The sequence below is a fragment of the Mytilus trossulus genome, chromosome 7 (assembly GCF_036588685.1).
Source record: "Mytilus trossulus isolate FHL-02 chromosome 7, PNRI_Mtr1.1.1.hap1, whole genome shotgun sequence".
Taxonomy (NCBI): domain Eukaryota; kingdom Metazoa; phylum Mollusca; class Bivalvia; order Mytilida; family Mytilidae; genus Mytilus; species Mytilus trossulus.
This window is the reverse complement of record NC_086379.1, coordinates 81377737-81401032: the sequence shown is the minus strand read 5'-3', so window position 1 is coordinate 81401032 and position 23296 is coordinate 81377737. Positions and strand designations below refer to the sequence as shown.

The following is a 23296-nucleotide window of genomic DNA, read 5'->3' as shown; positions in this document are numbered from 1 at the left end:
AAATGTATTGTCACGATTTTTTATTAAGTTTTTTTTTCACATTTGTTACAAATGCAACTAACTGACACTATTATCCTTTTATGTAACAAATTCCACAAGCCTCCGCACTTTATATAATGTAATAAAAAGGAATTGTTCACAAGAGAAATGCCATTTTGATACCAATTAAATTTGTTCCTCTAAGCTGAAAGAAGCACTTGTCAGCATGTAGTGAAAACTATCCCCATCTGTACCCTTGTCTTAACGCTGTTAAAGAGCTTAATTTCTTAGCACATTGACAATACAAAACGATGTGTTCTCCTTAAACTTAATTGATTACGCTTCATCTTGTGCCAATGAGTTTTGTAATCCGTATCGTCTAACGTTTAAAACTACTTCAACCAATTTCTTTAAAATCGTTACTAATTTGACGTAAAATCTTATTGAAACAAATCAATTTCACAAATTAGGTATCACATTTATCAACTTTGAGCAACACTATTAATTGTTTGAAAACCATTATCGTTTTGTAGGCTGGTATTGTATAATTTGTGTCTTTGAATATTATAGGCACTTCTGGCAAGACAATTTCATTCTTCAGTTGCTTTAATAGAATGAAAAACTTTAGGATCGATCTTTTATTTGAGGTCATGCATTTAAACTTCCTGTTTCATCAGATGTTAATGAATAAAAGAGGTTTTGAACAATATTTTTACAATAAAGTACCTGGTCAGGGAGGCCCCAAGTCTGATCCGGGACTTCATAAAAATCGTAATCGAATTTCATCTCTGTGCTGAGAATCTTCAATAGGTCAACACATAACCCGGCGCAGCATCGCAAAACTGTGTTGTTTGCTAAGGTACTATCGTTTCCACTGAAAAAGAAAAACACAACATTAATCATGTCAGTTGTTTCAGTACAAGATGAAGAATTGACATGTTCTAAACATGGTCTGTAGATTATTTCTGAGATTTGACTATTTAACAAACAAAACCACACCGAGTATGACTACATTTTGTAACATAACAATACGACAATATGTGTGATTAAAAAACAAATTACACCATTTTGTTTTTAAATCATTTTTTGTTGTTGATAAGATTAAAAGAAATGAAGGTTATGTGTCGATTTGACCCTGCCTATTTGTCTTTCATATACAAATTAGAATCCATTAAATTGTTCTTCGATGAAAATCCTACAAGCACATTAAATATTTTAATATACTGCATCATGATAATAGTCTTCAACATTGACGAGTAGCACTGAAAAACATTTTGTTTTAAAAATATTTGATATAAAGCATTTAAGATCATTTTACATTAATATTATGATAGTTCCAGTAGATTTAAACAACTTTCCATAAAACAAATGTGTTTAGCTTTATCTGTTTTAATTGGAATATGCACATGATTTACATGCAAATGTCATATTGTTCACCAAAATGAGAAGTTTTGCGTTTCAGTTTCTGGTAAATCGTGTCAGCATCAAATTATCTGCTAGGCAGTTCTTAAGACGCAATAACTTTATATTTTTAATGTGTCAATGAAACAGCATGGGATACAAAGAAAATTATTCAAATAGATAAACAATGAACCTTTAAACAAATCTTAATGCTTTTTTACGCAAATGACAAATCCAATTTGATAGTTATTAAAATGTACATTCAAGACATGATAACGATATCAAAAGTGTTAAAAAATCTATTTCTTTATTACGCAATTTTGGCATATCAATTAATATCTCATGAAAGATACCCCTGACAATCTGTAAATTACAAACAAAATTTATGGGCCCTGAAAACCTTGATCAATAATTCAGTTATCAGTTGAAATTAATGCATTTATCTTAAATTTCTCTGCTCCATATTTTCCAGACATTGGATCTAGAGATAGTGATTTTATGGGAATAAAATTGCCAGCCTAACCATAAATTTTCTTGAGAGATTTGGATCTTTTTGAGATGCCATCATCTGCTAACAGAATTTATATATTTTTTTAAAGAAAAAACATTAAGAAAAACAACGATTTTCAAACTATTATTTTTGTGATTTCAGTTTGTTTATAATGATCTTCGATATTTATCAATTGTTATATATATATGTCAATAGTGGAACAATTGGATTATTATTTTTGTCTGTGTGTATTAGTAATCTTTATTCTTTTTCCGATTAATTAGGTAAATGCCAAAGTTAACAAGATTTTTCTATTACATGATATTGTTAAAATTGTTATACTGTTCATGCAAAATAACTAGACTTTAACACAAAGCCTTTCGGAAATTGCAGACTATCCAAAATCCTGATTCGTAAATCCAGAGTTTTAGATGTTTTTCTAAGATCAAACATTATCTTACCTCTTTTACATTTATTGGAAAATGATTGGTTAAACGCAATCGCGCGGTTAGTACTTGTGTAACATTTATAACAACACGGTGTAATGGAAAAATCTTCAATAGACAAAGAAATTGATGACGAACGACTGAAATAAATTATAAAACACATTTAGAACTACAAAAATGTAACAAGTTGTTTATTGTTGGCATTTGTTTTTGTAGAGACCAATGGAAGTAGGTTCTTAATACTAACAGAATTGAAGACGTGATGACTCTGATAGGCCACTAGTCTAAATACTTATGTTAAGATAGTCGGTTAGATAAATAATTCGTTACATAGTGTGTTAGTGATCCAATACGATATGTATGGAATTATGGAATTTACTGACCCCATCTATATCGTATAAGGTCACTAACACACTATGTAACTAATAGTACAAATACCGTCTAGCAAGCTATAGGAGCAATACCAAATATGAATTATTTACTAGGCTAGTAAAAGACTTCAATCACCAAACCAAAAGAGTTGTCCAGGAATAATTGTGAGTGGCCTTATGGTGCAGGTGCGAGTTCATGTGGTAAAAAAGAAGAAGAATGTTTCCATTTTAGGCATAATTTTTTTTTTTAAATTGATACAATTAGCTATGCATCCTCTTTTCTCAACTATTCACCAAAACTACGTCTGAATGAGAGTATAACAACGAGTCAGATAAAGAAAAAAGTAAAGATTTCATAGCCGTCATCGACGAAAAATTGATCCTCGAAAGACCTCTTGCGAATTGTTACATGACTCTCTTGAAACATCTTCTATTGCCAAGTTGTACGAGTGTAACCTTTGACTATGGAAGATGCTCTCATTGCACATTTATGGCTTTTTGTTTTATGCATGCAGTTTTTTTATGGTTTTTTACTTTTATTACAAAGTCTTTTTATTTAGATTGTATTCATTATGTAGTAATATCATAAGTATGGGAATCCTTTTTAATTTTTGATCTAATGAAATATTTCGTTTAACAATCAGTTTGTCTTTCTTTCGAATATTTTAATCGACTTTTCATTATGGTGAAGTATAAAAAAAATGTTTAAGAATTTTACAGCAACGGAATCTTGATTACATGTCATTTAGTGTTGTTATTTTAGCGGTATATTTATCCTTGCCTTGAAGCGCGAAGTTCTGCAACCTCCAAAACCATGTTCAACCGCCATTTTTTTCTTTAAACGTCCTGTACCAAATCAGGAATATGGCAGTTGTTATCTTATAGTTCGTTTCTGTGTATGTTGCATCGTCGTTTTTTTTCTGCACTTAATCGTTTATGTTGTTTCGTTGTTTACCTTTTATAGTCGATGTGTTTCCTTCGGTTTCAGTCAGTTTGTAACCCGGATTTGTTTTCTCTTAATCTATTCATGACTTTTGAACATTGGTTTACTACTGTTGCTTTTATTTTTATAATCTCTGTGTTATGAATCTGTTTACTGTATTTTTGGAATCAGCATGTACTACTAGAAATGTGTTTTTCGTAATATCCAAAGATGCCTAAATTGAATAGTCACTGTCGTAGTTCCCTAAGACCAGCTTTGAGGTCTAAATTAATTTTCATGAAAGCTTTGAATTGATCTGGGTTATTCTTTAATTAAATAGTATTACAAAAGAATTGCGTTATTCATATCCAAACTTGAGAATTTTTCAACAATACTATGAATTGCATCATTCACAAATCTAATGATATTTATCAATACTTGGGTCAAGGGTCGCGATATTTATATGACAATTTCTTGGATTATGAATAGGAATTTGATTGATGTCTCCATTATTGTCAATAAACAAAAAGACAAAACTTCTTCGCAAATTCTAATCTAGATAAATAAAGGTTAGGAAATTCTGTCGCTATGGAAGTGGTATTTCTGATTTAGGATACTAGCTTTGATTTGATTTTTGACATTGCGTGTTTTCGTATTGTCATTATCACAGCATCAAATATTATGTTATCAGTATATTGCCTGAAACTAATACTATATTTCTATAGTCAATAATGCAATGTGTCTTTGTCTGTTCTTAAACAAAACATGAATAGAAAAATTACGGGTGTCATAGTTTTTAATAAAAGTTAATAATACAAGATGTGCAAAATAATATTTATCTTTTGATCTTCCAGCACAGTTTAAGAATAATAAAACCTTATAATTGTAAGCAGTCGTTCTTTTTCAGTTATACTAGCTGCTAGACTTTTTTTCTCAATGAGACTGTCACAGTTCATTATATTTTCAATTGAAGATATTTTTTTGACCTACGTTTTACTGATGTCAACAAAAAGATGGCGATGTTGTTAGATTACAAATGAGACAACTAACAATAATGATCAAAGGACAAATATATAAACCATTACAGGTTAGCCTCGATTTAGATCTATGTAGGCCTCTGTTGTCATATTTTTCTATTTGGTAATTGTCTCATTGAATACGAACTGTCACAATTTTCAGCTTTCATTGATCGTATCAGTATTGATGTATTAAACATTTTACTAGGAAGTAGAGTTGTTTGGTTTCAACAAACAGAAAAGGTCTTATAGTAATCTAAGAACGATTATAAAACCTTATAATAATATAACGTATTATTATTTACTGGAGTCAGAATAATCATTTGTTATTTATTGATAAACAGTATATAGCAGTAAAAGTCATTCAGTAACCGAATAGTTGGTGTTTGTGAATGGTACTACAAAATGTAAAACATTCAAACAAAGCTGGTCGTATAGTGAAAGACATTCTTTTACTAGTAACATCATTTAAAATAGTTGTTACATTAACCAATTCTCATTTTTACAGATGTATAAACAACTTCTATACAAATGTGACTTTTATCTAGCTACACACAAGGTTTAACACACTATTTGTGTGTACCGAATCAGTTATTTTCTATTTTTTCCGTTGGTTGATGTAGAACCAAGAAACTTTTAAAAAAAAATCATTTCTATGTCATTTAAAGAATCCAACTTCATGAGTCATCCATATGGACATTCCAGAGATGCAAACGAACGGTCACAACTTTCAGCTTTTATTTGTCTGCTTAATATTTAATGTACCAAACATTTCACAAGGAAGTAGAGTTGTTTGGTTTCAACAAAAAGAAAATGAATTAACGTTATTTAAGAACAGTTTATATAATGTAACGTATGATGTATTACTGGAGTCAGAATAATCATGTGCTAGTTATCGATTAACAGAATATAGCAGTAAAAGACATTCAGTAACAGAATAGTTTGTTTTTGTTTTGGTATGCTTACACCAAAAAGTAAGATTTGGCGTAATTGCCAATGAGACAACTCTAGGCCAGATAACAAATGACTATAGCTTTTAGTGAATGGTAACTGCACGGTATTCAAAAATGAGCATATTCTGAACTGGGACAATGGTGTAACACTAATACATATGAAAATAACTATAAAAATCAGTTGAAAAGGACCTTTATCATCAGATCCATACAAAGCAGAAAAAAATTAACAAAAACAAAGACCGGACGCGGTGGGATATTTGTACATCCCTACAACAAAAAGACACTTAGAACATATCGCAGTTACTGTTCAATGCAATAATAACAAAAACAAATCAGGCAGTGGGTTTTTAATGTATTAACCACTTTATAATGAAGAAGAGTTTGTTGTTTTCAACACACAGAGAACACCTTTTAGTAATCTAAAAACAAATTGATCTATTACCAGCGTATTTAGTATTATTAGTTATTGATTAACAGTATATAGCAGTTAGAATCATTCATTTAAAGAGGGGTCTGTTTTAGTGTGTGATGTTTTTTGTGAATGTTACTACAATATATAATATAAAACAATTAAATAAGGCTGGTGGTATTACGAAAAGGCAAGCTGTTCCAAGTACCACCATCTCAATTATTGTCTCATTAACCAATTATGTCTGTATTGGATGCTCAACCAATTTTATCAATTTTAACGGAGCAGTAAAAAACTGTCAAACAGGTAGGACGTTTGGCTATGAACCATGTTCATTCCATCAGTTTCTTCTGATCTTTGGAAAATGCCAGTACCAATAAAATTGAGAATGGAAATATAATAGGGAATGTGCTAAAGAGACGACAATCCGACAAAAGAACAATTAACAGCTCAGGAATATGAAATCAGGAATATAAAGATAGTTTTCTATTCCTGTTTATGGTTGATATAGACTTATACTTGATTTTGTCAAGGTGTATGGCATTCTTGTATTTGAATATACGTTTGAGTTTAGTAATTTTCTTATCTTTTATAATAATGTGTAATGTAATATTATTTAGTTAACGCTTTATACAAATTAGGACTTACTGTAATGAAGGGTTGTATACCAAACGACATGGCACTTCATGATGTCCACATTTCTTTTCTGAATTTAGTTTTCTGTACTTGACATATGGTTCTTCTTTAAGAGTGACGATTCTAAAATGACGACGATCCGGTTTCCCCTTGGGTGGTGATTTACTATCCCCAGGCCATGTTATATCATTCATTTCAATATCCATTTCAGTTCTACTTCCTGACTGTTTTGGAACCCAGTTACCTACCTAATATAATAGGTTAATTTACCATATTAACAACGTATGATTCCTCTTGTTATGTTTCAGTTAAAATAAAACTGTCTTAAGAAAAGCACGCATTTGGCCAAAATATAATTATACTATAACTGCAAGTATTAATCATTGTTTATAATTTTTTTCATCAAAACTTGTGACATAACAAATTCAACGTAACTTTTCATTTGTCATGAATTTATATAGCTATAAATAAGCATATATTTTCTCGATAGAAATTGGGTTCTTTCTTAAACACAACAATGCTTGATTGTTATGCATTTTCTTTACCTTAATAAGGTCCTGTTTATTCATAAATGTATATATAAATTTATTTATTTTCATTTACATTTTTTTTTCGTTCAGAGTTTATGAAATTGTCTTCCGTAGTAACCAGTCTATGTATTACCTGTCTCCAAACTTTATCTGTTCTCAAGTTCGTTGTTTTACTTTGAGTGTTGTAAATAACTAACTTTATAAACTGATTTAATCCGATTGGGTTAAACCTAACCGGCGGTATGTCTGTACTTATCGAGCTAACATCTCTTATATTTTTCATGTGCCTGCAATAAGAGCAAAGTAAATGTTTATAAATTATGCAAGGTGCAAGTGATTTTGTTTTAAAAACAATTAGGGGAAATTGCTGTTCAAATGCACATCCATTAAATTATTCGTTTGGCACATTGCAATCTTGTTTTATTCAAATATATTAACCCTCTAACGTCAAACGCATCGTTTCTGATACCTCCTTCTATAGGGAATATATTTAATAGTTGCCAAATTTATACTATACAAACTTTAACTTAACCGCATACATTTTATATACGTGTTGATTAAATGTGTTGATCTTTGAGCCGCGATGGTCCTCCGAACCGCGATTAACCTAATTATTGCAAATCTATAAATTTTAAACTGGCCATTATGTTTCATATGAACCATTGTACATCAGCGAAGGGACTGCCTCACTTCTGTACAGACCATCATATTTCAGCGAATGTCTTTCACTTTTTTTCATCCTTTTTTACTAGGAAACATTGTTTAAGATTGTCAAAAGATTTTTGAGGGATACAGCAACATCCAAAGATTACTTTGACAGACAATCATGAAATAGTATCTCAGGCATTTTTCTCGAACTTAAAAGGTCTCTGATTTGAAAAAGCCAAGAGACAAGATTATGAAAGATACAGTTTTGTGAATATAACCGTATGGTTAATCGGTTTTAAAAAAGAGGAAATTAGTGTGTAACAAGGCAAAAAGGATATCGCTATGGACAAATGACGTGACAGGCGATTTGATGGAGTCGGTTAAAATCACTTTATAAGTTTATCACCTGCTTAAAAGAAACCAACACATATAAATTTTGATTTGTCTCGAAAAATGAGCAAAACACAAGAGCAATAGTGAAAGAACAATATAATTGTTATAAACGCTGATTATTGAGCCGACTAAATTTTTGTATATTTCTATAGTTACAATATGGCCTTCTTTATAACGTATCATATATGATATCATAGATCTTGGCCTTAACTGCCATTAAGTGGTGAAGGACGTTTGGATATATAATGTCCCTTCAAATTTCAAAAAATAGCGATAGAACAAAGATTTGATACAAACAAGTAAAGGATGGTATGGAACACCTAATACGCATCAGTAATGATTATAGAAAATACAATACAAATATCGAAAACTGAGTCAATCATGAGTTTTGATCTATAATGGATAAATGGTTTCAATAATTGTTTGTTTTTACATACAATACTCAATATCAGTTGAAAATATGTTGAAATAAATTAGAGTAAGGTGGTATTTTCATAAAATATTTACCTGAAAAGTGCTAATCCATCATTCCAGAAGTTTAAATGTGACTGGTTACATGACATTTTAGGTGTAATTGTATAATTCATAAGGTAAGGTGCCATACTTTTCAGTGCTAATCCCCATACGTAAATGGATGTTTTCAATGCTATGTCTAACACAGATTCTAAGGTTTGACCGTCAACACCATAATGTTTGAATCCTATATAAAATAAAACAAAAGAGAAATATTCAATAAACTTGAATTAGTCTCATAATTTGATAAACGATATATTTTGAATGAATGCAGTATATGCTATTTGGAAATCACATGTATTACTTCACCTGACAAAATAACGAAAAACAGACGTAAAAAAAAGGACAACGCTTGCTAAACCATTTGTGTTTCTAAAATATACAAATAATTTTATTTATAATATTTATATATATAGGAATATATATGCATGTAGAGTAGCCCATACTTTAACATACATATGTTGTTATTTCAATTATGGAATTATCAACCATGCTCCTGTTTATCATTAATGAACATAATCATTGTAAAAATATGTCTTATACGTATTTATCTACAACACTGAAATAATGCTAAAACACATGAAATTTGCTTGTTTTTGTTTGATCAATTACATATCACTTTTCCTTTTATTCTCCATTTTGATATTGCTCAACATACGACATACCTAAGACTCCGATAGGATACGATTGCTCAGAATACATGCCTTAAACGTAATCATATATTGATTATTTCTACAAAAGACATACCTAGAAGTCCGAGCGGATATGATGGTGCAGCACGCCTTGCTTTTGACACAATGTTACCAATACTTGAAGATGATATTATCCACATATACTCTTTACTGGTCAGTCCTAATTCAGTAGCACAATCAAACAAGTTCTTTGCCTCTGCAGAACTAAAATAGAAGAACACTAACATCATTATCAATTGAATACATTTTAGTTTTCGCAGATTTAAAAAAAAAAAGAAGAAAAAAGTCTCTGAGATACAAGCAAATGAAATGTCAGCCTTGTTCAAATTGGTAATATTTCTTACAGAAATGTAAGGAATTGCATAAATTACATTTCCTAGTTTATTCTTTTTGGATTTATGACAAAATTAATTATTATTGCATAGTACCTTGAATGTAACAAAAAAACTCTGTTTTCTTTTACATTGTGTTTTTCCAAGTCATTCCTCATTTTGACTTTCATTTTGTCTTCATCATGTGACGAGGTATCTATAAGAATCTTTGACAATAGTTGTAACCTGAAATAGTGAAAAAGTATAGTACATATATATTTGTAACTGCAAATATTAAAAAATGTCAAATCATTTGTTATGCATATACGTTGCAAAGATTTGATAGTAGATATATTGATAATACATAGTTATAATTGATTTCTATAGTATATATATTTGTAATAAATATAAACAATTGATTTGCTTTGTAGATATAAGTGTCATACATATTTGTAATTGATATCTGTAGTAGATGTACACCATCGATATCTAAAGTATAGATATATTCGTAGTATACATTCACAACTGATGTAAAGAGTAAAACTCATAACACATAATTAGACCTAAAACGCCCTACATTGAAAATGTAAATCAGGCAACAGTAGTATACCATTGTTCAATAGACATAATTCGGTTAAGCGAAAACAATCCGGGCTACAACTTAGAACCTAAGGAACACGTCAACTATAGGAGGAAAACAGCGGAACAACAGAACACTAAACTGCAATAAAAAAAAACGTCAAAATACATAGAAACTGACAGTAATAACATTTGCCATATTCCTGACTAGTTAAACAACACAAGCGAGAAAATTTACGGCCTGATTTATGTACAAGGTAATAAACGACAAAAAAAACATGACCAACCACAACAAACAAGAACCACTGAATCACAGGCTTCTGACTTTGGACAGACACATGCAGAATAATTAGCCCTCCACCTAAACTGGGACAGTAGTTTAACAGTACAACAGTAGAGGAACCTGAGGTCAATTGTAAATGTATTATAGGTCTAAATATTTTGAGAAGAAGTAAGCTTCCATACTGGCCATAAGTATCAAGCCTTTCAAATTTCATTTTATGTCTAAATAGGTGACTTTATATTTTGATATATCTTATAAATTTGATGATAAAAGGTTTAATAGTTGTTCACATACTTCACAAAACTGTCCACTTTAAATTGCAATCACAATACTGTTGCCTTTAAATTCCGTAAACATCTTATAGTTTTGTACTTTAATCTATCTTAAAGCATTAGTAAAGTTGAAACAACAATTACAGCAAAATCCATTATTTTATTCAAAAAGACGTCACTATTAAAGACATGAAAGAAATGATCATTTATATTGCTTACTTACATCATCATTTGACTTAATGTTTACTTGGAAGGAGCTAACGGATATCCCAAAGGAATATATATAAATTGTAGAGTCTGGTTTGGATATATAGAAATAAGCACTGGTAATACAAATAGATGATGGAAATTTTCAGAATTGAATTTTTCTAAGGCGATCAAATTTGTGAAAATATAAAATTATTTTCATCCCAAAAAAGAACACGATTCTAAAAGAGGAATTTATTATTGAAGTATACTAATACACTTAGTTAATCTTTTCACCACAAAAAGACATACTATCGAAACAACATATTTTAACAGGCTGATGTCCACTAGAACTAAATCGCCTATATCTATGGCTATTTCAAGTTTTCTTTTAAAGACAAACTGATCAAAATCAATACGTTCAATGTGAAGACAATTTCTATCATAGAAGAGAAATCTGCATGTTTCTTCCTTCATTCACATTTTCTACATACGGAAATGCAAGTACCCAGTCAGATACTACATTCGTTTTCTAACTTTCCGTTTAAAAAATTTTAGGAGTTCGGAATTATTGTTATTTTACGTTTTGTCAATTAATTTTTAACCGATTTAATATCAAAAAGTTGAAAAATGAGTGTATTACTTACAAAGTAATAAGGAAATATCAGCAACGAATTACTACTAATTTTGATAAAGCAGTCGCATGTACTCAAAAGATGAAGCGAGAGGAAGTGCTTCTACATAAAACATTTATTGAACTGCTAACAATACCTGTCATACAAATCATTTAAATACGACAAAAACGTTTACAAAAATACCGAATTCTAAGATATATTAATTAAGGGGAGGTCCAAAGAAATTAACAAAAGCCAACGTTATCAATCACAGGCACCAGTGAAAAACAACTGCCATTTTCCTGACTTTTCAAATGACACTTAGTTGAAATTTCTACCTTGTTTTAAGATTAAATTTACAATAGTATAATGTTTTAGTTGATAATTGTAAGTTACGTAACCTCGACTTTTTAAATTTAAAAAATGCTTTAAGATTTGGAAATTTGGAAATATATATGTCGGTGCTATCGGAGGATTTGCAATATAATAGACCTTTTTAGATATCCCAGGCAATACAACGATTAAAAATGGAATGTAAATCGCGATTTGTCTAAATAAGGTCCATGGATGAATGGTGCATAGGCAAGATGGATAAGATGTGTTATGAAGTTTTATCTATTTCAACACTTATACATACTTTTAAAAATGATAATAATACACATTTTTTAGAAATAGAGTAATGTTCATTTGTACGTTATTGATGAACGTTAATCCATAAAAAAAACTTCGAACGCATGAAATAAATCAGAAGTTGTTTCTATATTTTTGTAGTGAACATGTTGATTGTTTATTTGAAGAACCAATTCCCTATATAGACAACTTTTAGGAAATCGCTTACATTACTATCAGACATTTACAAAATTCAATAGATATGATTGACACATTAATTTTGTCTATTCTTTCAGACAATATTTTGTATTTGAATAAGAAGTATATCATTAGCCATCAATACTACGATAGAAATAGCTACTTTTAATACATTAGACAAACGCGAACTCTGGGTTTATAAAGCTGACGATTTTTTGTGCACTTTTGGGAATTTGGACTTTAGAAAGTTTGTTATTATTGAAATTAATCGTAGTCAGCTGTTAGACATATGCCTGCATAATTGTTAGTTTATTGAGTTACGTTATCAGCAATATAAAGGCGCGAATGACTGGACGTCCATGAATAATATTTACAATGCACTGATAAACTAAACCAGAGACCAATAAAGGGACATTTACGTAAAATTAAAAAGAATGGATCATAGAGTTGTTTTACAAATGTTACAACGAGAAAAAAGATGTCTTTCGATAAAAGTACAAAACAAAGTTAATTGAAGATCTATTACACCAAGTGATATTCAAATGTATATTCTTAATTGCCTAGATAAATACGTAACAACTTTTTGGAAGATTTCGTGATGTGTTAACTTTCTCGTCGTAATTGTAGAAAACAAATTCTGATAACTCAAAAACAGATATGACCACATGTTTCTGTTTTTGTTTTAAAAATGAATATTAGATTGTTAAAGATATGGACGCTGCCGATATGATCAACTCGATATAATTACAATTGCAGCACATTACATATAACAATTCTAGTATAACCTTTGATTGATATCAAATACAAAAAGTAAATGTTATTTCTTCTACATAGAACATGGATAATTTGTTTGGTTAGTTTTGCTTTAAGGTCCAATTTGATACCTAGATTGTAAAGTGTACATGACATCTGTATATGCAAAACTGTTGATTTATGTATAACCCTTCTTCCAATAAAACATAAGTGATGACATACATTTGTTTCAAAACATTTTTTTTAATTACACATATAAATAACATAAGATCGAACTATTATTACTTGAAATAAATTAAATGCCGATGGGGGAACAGTTTTGGAAGCCATATTAATATCGGCAACAGTAGTTCACAATATGCATATCAGTAGACGCCGACCCTATCCACACATACCGTCTCCCTTTTGTAGGTCATGTGGTTTATTCAATTTGATTTGTTATTTTTGTTTTTGCGTAAGACGCGTGGTCCGTCTACAATAGACTCATAAGTGACGCTTAAATCATAAACAAATTAAAAATGTCAAATAAATTACGAATTTAAACTTTTGTCGGTTTAATATACAGATGTTCACGAAGAAGACAGCAATATCGCAACCTATGGTTTTATACGTTCAAATTTGCTATTGCAGAAAAAACAACTTTCTATCTTTATCCTTGAAACTATGTATGTATAATTAGGATAAAATCTTTCAAAGTATCAGTGATACAACTCTACGAAAGGCAATTTCAAATACTCTACTATCACAATTTTGCTGCCGAAAGTTGAGCAATAAGACGATTATGTAAAATGGTCTTTAAAACCGGCAAAACATGTATTCCAATTTCTTATTATGTTAATGTAATTGACGTGTATTATGTTTAGTTTTTCAATATTGAAATGAGTAAAATCAACTACTTAAGTTTTATTAAAAGACAAACATATTTTATTTATGTTAAAGTTTACTCAAAAGGAAATAATACATCCTCCACAAAACATTTTGGAACAAAGCAAGATTTTAATGTCCAAGATAATCAAACTTTTATTTATACAGTTTTACAAAATACTTAAAAACATTGCATATTAAAAATGGTATTTGACATTCTAAAGGAGTAGGTCCGGTAAGGGCCGATTTTGGCCTGAAATTTCAAGTTCATCTAACGGAAGATTTTGGACACTTTTTATTAAACACTTAAGTGTCTATTTCAATTGAATTGATTAGTTTTTGTGAAAGATATTAACTGAGTGTGTCATTAAAAGCCATATGATTGAAGTTTAAATGTGAAAAATCTATCAAATATGCCAAAAAACGTCACTTTTCAGATGGTTTTCACGTTTGAATGGTTTTACACTAGTAATTTTGGGGCCATTTATAGCTTGTTGCTCGGTGTGAGCCAAGGCTCCATGTTGAGGGCCGTACATTGACCTATAATGGGATTTTTTATAAAAAAAAATGTTATTTGGATGTAGATGTCTCATTGGCACTCACACCACATCTTCCTATATCTATCAATTCACGGATTTTTATTACAATGAAATATTAGGGTTTTTTTTCTATTTTTAAACAATTGTAGTAATTACATTAACGGTATGTGTTCTCAAAGAAAACATCTCTTGTAAACTTTTAATGTTGCAATTAACCCAAGAAAGTAAACTATTGACATAAGGAAACGTCGGGTAAATAATCTGTCAAAAATATTGCCTTTTATGCATATGGATCATCAAATTTACCAGGATCTTAATATAATATTAGTTACATGGTGTGTTAAAAAAATGAAAACAACACGTTTAATAATTTAGTGCTTCCGAAGCGCTTTTCTGGGATTACGTATAAGTACCGAAACAGCTGAAGAGCTATATGACAAAAATTCCAAAAATTAATAGCCAAATTCATCTAAAGTCAACTTTGCCTGAGAGAGTTAAAACCTTAGTTATTTAATAATTTGTAAAAATTGTAACTGGATAATTTTAGAAAAGTTTGTTAAACTATGTCATTGCCGAAGTACTGACTACTGTGCTAATGATACCCTCGGGGACTAATAGTCCACCAGCAGAGGTGTCGACCTAGTGATGTAAAAAAAATAGGAAACAACACGTTAAATAATTAAATGCGTCAAAAGCGCACTTCTTGATCTACCTTCATCAGGTGTTAGTGACCTAATACAATATGTATGGGGTCAGTAAATTCCACATGGGGTGAGAGCTGAGCTCGAATCTCCATATGGAATTATCTCACCCCATATATATCGGATTACGTCACTGGCACACCGTTAAACGAGTTTTTCTCACCGATTATCTTTACATGTGGTAATTTGACAAGCGGCCTATCAAAGTTATCAAAGTCTTCAATGCGTAGTATTAATATCCTACTTCCATTTGTATTTAAAGAAAACAAATGCCAGCGGAAACATCTTTGTAGCCTTAAATTTATTTTATGAATTCGTTCCAATCGTTCATTACATATATCAATTTCTTCGTCTGTAGTATCCTTTCTGATTAGTATTTTCAAAGGGAAGTTACTCCGTTATGCCAACAATAACAACTTGTTAGCTTTATGTTTTATGAACTTATTTTAACCTTTCATCATCAATTTCTTCGTCTGTTGAACCCTTTCAGATTTCTCCTAAGAGTAAACTTTAATTTTCAATTAAGTTTCATGGATATAATCTTATAATAATTTGTAATATCTCCTAGATTAAACATCATATCAGAAAGTGTGAACACGGTTTGAAAATTATGATTCCATTTTACAAAATACAAGATGTGATTTCAGGGATAACTGTATGGTTTGTTCCAGACAACATTTTAGAAGAAAAAGACTACTTCGAAACAAAAAAGAACTGCTTTAGAAAGCATCAAAGCATAAGGGCATATACGGAACTTCTAAATTTCCATCCTTCAGATAATTTGCAAACATAAAAAAATAAGAGACAAAATATATTAAATTCGGAATGCAAATAACCTACAGATGTGTTGTAACACGTACTCAGTTGGTGAAATTTTTTTTTTTAAAAATCAATTCATTTAAAGGACAAATTAATCATGTTCTGCAATATGTCAATTACTTAAAAGCCTAACACAGTGTTCGTTCTCAGATTTTCAATGTCCCAATTGTGTATTTTAAGTATTTCTAAAACATCTAAATTTTTAAAGTGATATCCATGTGTCATCGATGAAGTAAAAGGCAATTAAAAAAAATTGTTTTATCTGTTTCTGTTATATATTAAATTTCTTTAATGACAAAAAAAAGCATAAAAACTAAAAGAGTAGGTTTATTTTGTTGATTTTTAATCGAGCTGCCTTTCTTCCTTATATTGCTGTTGCTGGCATGCCTACTTTTGAACAGTTTTTTAAGATACCAGAGTGCTTGTCTGATCTGTTTATTTCCCTATTGAGTCCTACTGTGAAGCATGACATTTTGAAAAAGACGTGGTTTGCAGGCAGTTTGTGCATTCGAAAAATGATATGCTTCTTTTGTCGACAAACCCGGTCGGACTCTTTTTGAAGTTCTTTCGATTCCCTCAGTATGTTTTCACTTGTTTTGATACTGTAAACCTACTTATTTTCGCGACTTTCGCGAGTAGAAAAATAATAATATAAATCGTCGCGAATATGTAAATCTTTGACTTTTCCTTAATAAACTTCATCAAGAAAGCAGATAATCGCGAAATTAAATAGCAGCGAAGAGGTCAAGAAAGGGTAAAACGCGAAATAAAGTCTCCATTAAATAAGTTGGTTTACAGTACTTAAGCATCTAAGTATCTTAGAGACATCGATATATTACTGTTGCCACTTATTCGACATATTTCAGTGTACAACTTAACGTATATTGGTATTGATGGTGTGTCAAATTATTTGATTCGACAAATAGTGCTAATAAGGTTAACTAAAATTATGTTTTTTTGATTTTGTAACCGCAATACATCGCATACAAATTATATTTGAATGTCATCGAGATGGCTAAAAAATGAAATAATACAACAGAGAAAATAAAAGACAGAATTTAAGCTTATACCGTTATACAAAATACTGTTGTACTGTATTTTTTCTTTTTTTCATGATTTTGATAAAATTTGAAAATTTAGATGTTATTTAAATAGCGTTACACATGATATTTACGTGAAACTTACATGAACCGATTTCGCATGTAACCACGTTTCATGTGAAGTTCAGGTGAATTTCATGCGAAATAACCATGAAATTAAATTCCCGTGAAAATGACGCGAGTTCAATATCCCTGCGTATATTATATGAGACAAACTGCGAAATTAAGGTTAAAATATTTTAGATTTGATATGATTTATAACAAACCTTTCTGAAATTGTCCGTTTGAAAATTTTCAAATTATAAAGAAACTCAGGTTTTAAATCCTACCAACAAAATTTACATTTGATGTTCAACTTTTATTTTAAGGTGGTTTTTGGTCATATAGCTCTTTAACTGTTTCGGTTTTTATACATTCTTGATTTACGAGTTCTTCACAAAGCGTTTTCAAACGCACGGAAATTATGAAACATTGTTTTATTTCTTATATAAAGTAAATGCAAACACATTACGATACCTGAAACACCTACCTTGACAGACGTGTTATATGGGGATTTTCGTTGTGTTCTTTAACCAATAACTCGATGGAATTAAAGAAATCTAAATACTGTACAGTTGTCGTTGAGATGATAGTAAACGATGTCCAGTTGTATCGTAGTAATAAATTAATCATGGCGTGACTCTCGTGAGATATCGTTGGTGCCATCTGTAGGATATGGGTGTTCTTTGCTTCCTACAATAATGATGAAATATTGTAAATACATTTTATTATATTGTATGATACTTTAATTGTGTATGTAAAAAGTAAAAACACAAAAATACTGAACTCCGAGGAAAATTCAAAAAGGAAAATCAAAAATCAAAAGGCAAAATCAAAAGTCCAAACACATCAAACGAATGGATAACAACTGTCATATTCCTGACTTGGTACAGGCATTTTCTTATGTAGAAAATGGTGGATTGAACCTGGTTTTATAGCTAGCTAAACCTCTCACTTGTATGACAGTCGCATCAAATTCCATTACATTGTCAACGATGTATGAACAAAACAAACATACGCAAAGAGTAAAAATGTCAAAAATAGGGGTACAGCAGTCAATATTGTGTTATCATCTTAATATCACTATAAAAACAACAAATGTAGCGAAGAATCGCAAAAAGGCGTGATCTTATTGGCTGACAGTGGGTTTTTTTTATCAGCTCATAGACATAACTTTGTAATGGTACTGTGACGTCATCAACGTTTTTTCAAGATTAAGTCCGGTTTTAAATGGAATTTTGAATTAAATTATAAGGAATGACTGTAGTATTTTTCTTTCTATTCTAAGCAACATCAAGAAACGTGGTGCTCACTTTAAAATAAACCGCTACGCGAGATCACCACATTTTGGATGTTTTTTTCTTCATAGACAATAATTATTACAGTTATTACATAAAAATGAATAAGACTATTTACCGGATTAAACTATTTATCGTATTTGCAATAACATAAACAACAAGACGGGTGCCACACGTGGAGCAGGATCTGCCTACCCTTCCGGAGCACATGAGATCACCCCACGCTTTTGGTGGGGTTCGTGTTGCTTAGTCTTTAGTTTTCTATGTTGTGTCTTCTGTACTATTATTTTTCTGTTTTTCTTTTTATATTTTAGCCATGGCGTTGTCAATTCATTATCAATCAATGTTACTTGGTTACTCATCTTGTGAGTAAATGAACAGCAGATTAAAGACTCATATTTACTCATATTTACTCAATAATAGGTGGAGTAAACGTTAGATACTGAACTGAACGACAGATCAGAGTCACGGGACTTTTAACATATCAACTGAAGAGTGAACGATAAATTAATTTCTAAGGACTCAATTACTAACTTATAAATGAACTGCTGTCCAACAGTGAAACATTTACATTGTACATGAAAAGTGAGTTGTAGATCAGCTCTAGGACTCAATGTTAAAAGTGAATAGAAGTTCAGAAGCTTCATCCCACAATGAAGGGTATACCGATACAGGTCTCTGAATTACTTACCTTGAAAGTGAACGGAAAAACTAAAAAAAAAAGGCTAAATGATACATTTTTAAACCAATCAGTCCAACAATCAATTCCCGTCTGAAGAGTAAATAGAAAACCAGATCAGCGGTATTTCTGAGCGTGAACGACAGGTCAATATAAGGAAACATAACTAACCTGCAACGCTAATGATAGATCTGGGTCCCATGATATAAATGGATATCCAAGATCCTGTGTTAAACTCATGACGTAGTCTCCAGCTGAAAAACCTTTATCTGGGTTTATATTTAAAAACATAACTGTATTTATCTTTTTTGGAAAAATGTCTTCACAAAATATTTTCAATATTTCGTCTGGATTTTCATTATGTAGAAACTTGCTTACAACTTTGAAGTCATATGTGCCTCTTAGCTTCTTGCCCAACATATAACTTTCTTTTGTAACTTTCTGAGAAATTTTATCATATTGACGACTATATGGAACTATAACTAAAAATTCAACGTCTATTAAACTATGTGACGTCACAGGAAATAATCCAAATATGGTCAAAACGGTTGTTATGAAGATGTTACATAAATAATGTATGTTCATGTTGTCAGCAGTCTGCTTATGTACGAATCTCGTACTTCTGACCTCGTATCAACGTGATCAACTTTATTATCATAGTGCATAGTCTGAAGGCAATCTGTCACCACGCTGTGATATACATCATGAAGCTTTTGTCATAACAGTATCTGAAAGAAAATTTATATTACAATAGATATTAATATAAATTATCAAAAACAACATTATTGATAATTGTCGGGTTTTATTAACAATCAATCTTTAGTTGAAAAAACGGAAAAGAAACACTTGCTATTTAAAAAGGAAATCGTGCAATAAATTTGTTCTAATAATAGAGAATTTTTTACGTTACTTTATCATTATGAGTAATTTAACAGGATTTCTCGATCTAAATAAGCAATAAGAAAAAAAAAGAAGAAAGGGTGGAGATACCAAATACCAAAGGGACAACCAAATACCATTGCACATCCGTATCTTATTCTGTACGCGAAGTCTGACTATTTCTATTGAATGATGAAAAATCAACAAATTAAACATAAGGTTTTACTCAATACTTGATAAAGAAATTATTTAATTTGTTGATTAAAAAGGTACATCTGGTATTGGGAAATGTATTCATATCGCATGAATCACGTTAAAGCAATTAAACTATATGCATATAAGTTACATATCTATATTGGTAACATGCAACAGATTTCCACCAAAAAAAAGAAACCTTTACAATCGAAAATTAAATTAATCGCATTGCTATCATATCAGGTATGGAACCCCTAATGTATGTCTTGTCAGAAAGAACAAATTTTAAACAAAACATTCCAATGCAAAGCTTAAACTTTGTAAAATATTTTGATTATTTTGATATCATATACAAACTCAATGATTTGGAATCACTATAGATACACTCATCATAGATACTAGGACTAAATTTAGTATATACGCCAGACGCGTGTTTTGTCTACAAAAGACTCATCAGTGACGCTCGAATCCAAAAAAGTTAAAAAGGCAAAATAAAGTACGAAGAGCATTGAGGACCAACATTCCTAAAGGTTGTGCCAAATACAGCTAAGGTAATCTATGCCTGAGGTAGAAAACCCTTAGCATTTCCAAAAATTCTAAAATTTGTAAACAGTAAATTTATTAATATAAATAGAACCCGTCTTGACACCTTTTTATTTTTACATATATAGTTTAAGAAATTATGATAGGAGGGCACATTTGTCCTGTTTTTCATATTATAATTATTTGTTTTAGGTCTGTACTAGTGTCTAATTGTATTTGATTTGTATTGCATATCTGAAATCAAAGGTATATTTAATTTTTCAGCATATGTCCGGATAAGGTTTTGATTTACATGAAATGAATTTCACATTATTTGAATAGTCTTTAAGACAAAGTAGCCATTAATGCTTGACCTGCACATAAAAAGCAACGGGGCTACGAATTAGTTGTTTTATTCCATGAGGCTATAACAGACTTCTTTTCCGTGTCTAAATACATGCGTCTTCTACCACTATATACGCAGATATTACAGGTTTTTAAAGCCAGAATTAATGTAATAAGAGTTTCATTAAGTTTAAGAGAATGCTTCGAAATCAGTTAATTGTTTCAACCTTGCCTCAGCCTCTGCTACGAAAATGTGATTACTTAGGCACACTTATTCAATTTGTTCTTCACATTATTACATAATTAATATGACTTGCTTCTGGACTTATTTCTCTTCGTTCTATAAAATGTTTAAGTTACAAAGTTAATTGTAAATCCAGAAATGATCATAGTGGTATATAAATATTTTGCCTATTAGAGATTAAGCATCGATTTTTACGATAATACAAGTAATTATAGTCTGAGAAAAGAGTTCTTCTAAAACCCTCATCTTACGCCTCGTTTAAACAATTTGTCAAATTGATATTTTATAGCAAAAGATGTAATTCAATTTATTGGAAAGAAAAACTTCAAACTAACTCATCAAATACCATGACATAATGTTTAACTCAATTTTTGTTGATTTCCATTTTGACGTCGCTTTTATACCGTTATTTCTCCTTTATATGATTAAACTCGTCTGTATTTGATCAATCAGTACCAATTGGCAAAGTTGAAACCATAACATAGATGTAAAAGATTAATTTGATGACATTGTGCTGCTCAATTTGCTCTTCTGTACTACAAAATTGAAAACAAGATTTGTTTAACAAAAACCAATTTAAACAACCATGTCCTTAATAAATCGCTAAAAATAACACTCTTAAAAGATATCTGCGGTGTTTTTTTCTCTATTAGGCATATTTATTAAACAATTATTATGATTATAGGCAGGCAAACTTACTGAACTATAGTTTATTACTATATGGATAAAACAGTTACAGTTACAGTCTAGAAGATATTTGATTATAAGTTCGGTTCGTTTGAAAAAGAAATCATCGTAAATCTTTAACATAGCGATGATAAGACACTCTTAATTCAATCAGAATTTTTATAACAAAGGCAATTGCTTTTGAATGATAATTTTCAAATCATTTATTAGTGATTTTAATCTGAATGTTATGATACGAGTGAACACACAATTAAATGAAATAGAATTGGTCTAGCAATGTTCGGAAAATATCACAACCAAAAGAAATAATCAAATAAAAGATAGAAAAGCGTATGAGTACCCCAAGGAGTACCCTTACCGTGTTAGATTTAAAGGAGTACCCTTAACGTGTGAGATTTATTAAATTGAATGAAGTATTTGTTAAAAATCAATTATATCTATGTAACTGCAAGACATCTTCTTCAAAACATATGGGTAAAATTAATTCGTCCTAGTTTGCTTTATTTATTGTAGTGATCATCAATCATATGGGAGAATGCTGCAATCAAACTTGTCAGAGTTGTCGTTTCAAACTAAAATGTTTTAAGTACCCACTAAATTGATTGAGTGTATTGAAGAGTCCTTCTATGGAATCTATTAACCTTCAAAGCCTTGAAAATGAAGATTGATAATTATTTTAATTGATATATCATATGACCTTGAATGATCACAATCCCTGAAAGTCTGATATTATCTAACAATCGTCTTGAAATACGTAAGGTTTCTAATCTCTAGCTGAATTGGAGATTGTAACTCCATGACATTTTCAGAGCTCGATATAAGCAATACTGGTGATTTTGAAAGACACTCTTTTACAAATATGTTGTCTACTCAATATTTTTTCCAAAATGTGAGAAATAAGCACATCTGATTACGTAAAATATCAAAACGATATAGTACAATTTCAATTCAGACATTGAATTTACATTTTGATTTTGTTCACTATGAATCAGATTGCTCCTACAGCACAAAATGCATTCTTCCGATTCATATGAGACTAAGTAATCATCCTCCGAACCTCAAAATAATAGTTTTCAAAGGTACCAGGATTATAATTTAATACGCCAGACGCGCGTTTCGTCTACATAAGACTCATCAGTGACGATCAGATCAAAATAGATGTAAAGCCAAACAAGAAC

General features: G+C 30.5%; 1 protein-coding gene across 1 annotated transcript in view; it reads right to left on the bottom strand.

Annotated features, from left to right (window-relative positions):
• Positions 1–23296, bottom strand: part of LOC134726705 (glutamate receptor ionotropic, NMDA 2B-like) — a 63879-nt gene that overhangs the window by 14380 nt on the left and 26203 nt on the right. The window contains exons 2-9 of the mRNA XM_063591121.1: positions 19418–19974; positions 17760–17962; positions 9831–9959; positions 9458–9606; positions 8705–8897; positions 7290–7443; positions 6639–6874; positions 706–853 (exon numbers count right to left, since the gene is read on the bottom strand). Of these exons, the coding sequence (XP_063447191.1) occupies positions 706–853; positions 6639–6874; positions 7290–7443; positions 8705–8897; positions 9458–9606; positions 9831–9959; positions 17760–17962; positions 19418–19831 (1626 nt within the window). The 5' untranslated portion in view covers positions 19832–19974. The remainder of the gene's footprint in view (positions 1–705; positions 854–6638; positions 6875–7289; positions 7444–8704; positions 8898–9457; positions 9607–9830; positions 9960–17759; positions 17963–19417; positions 19975–23296) is intronic.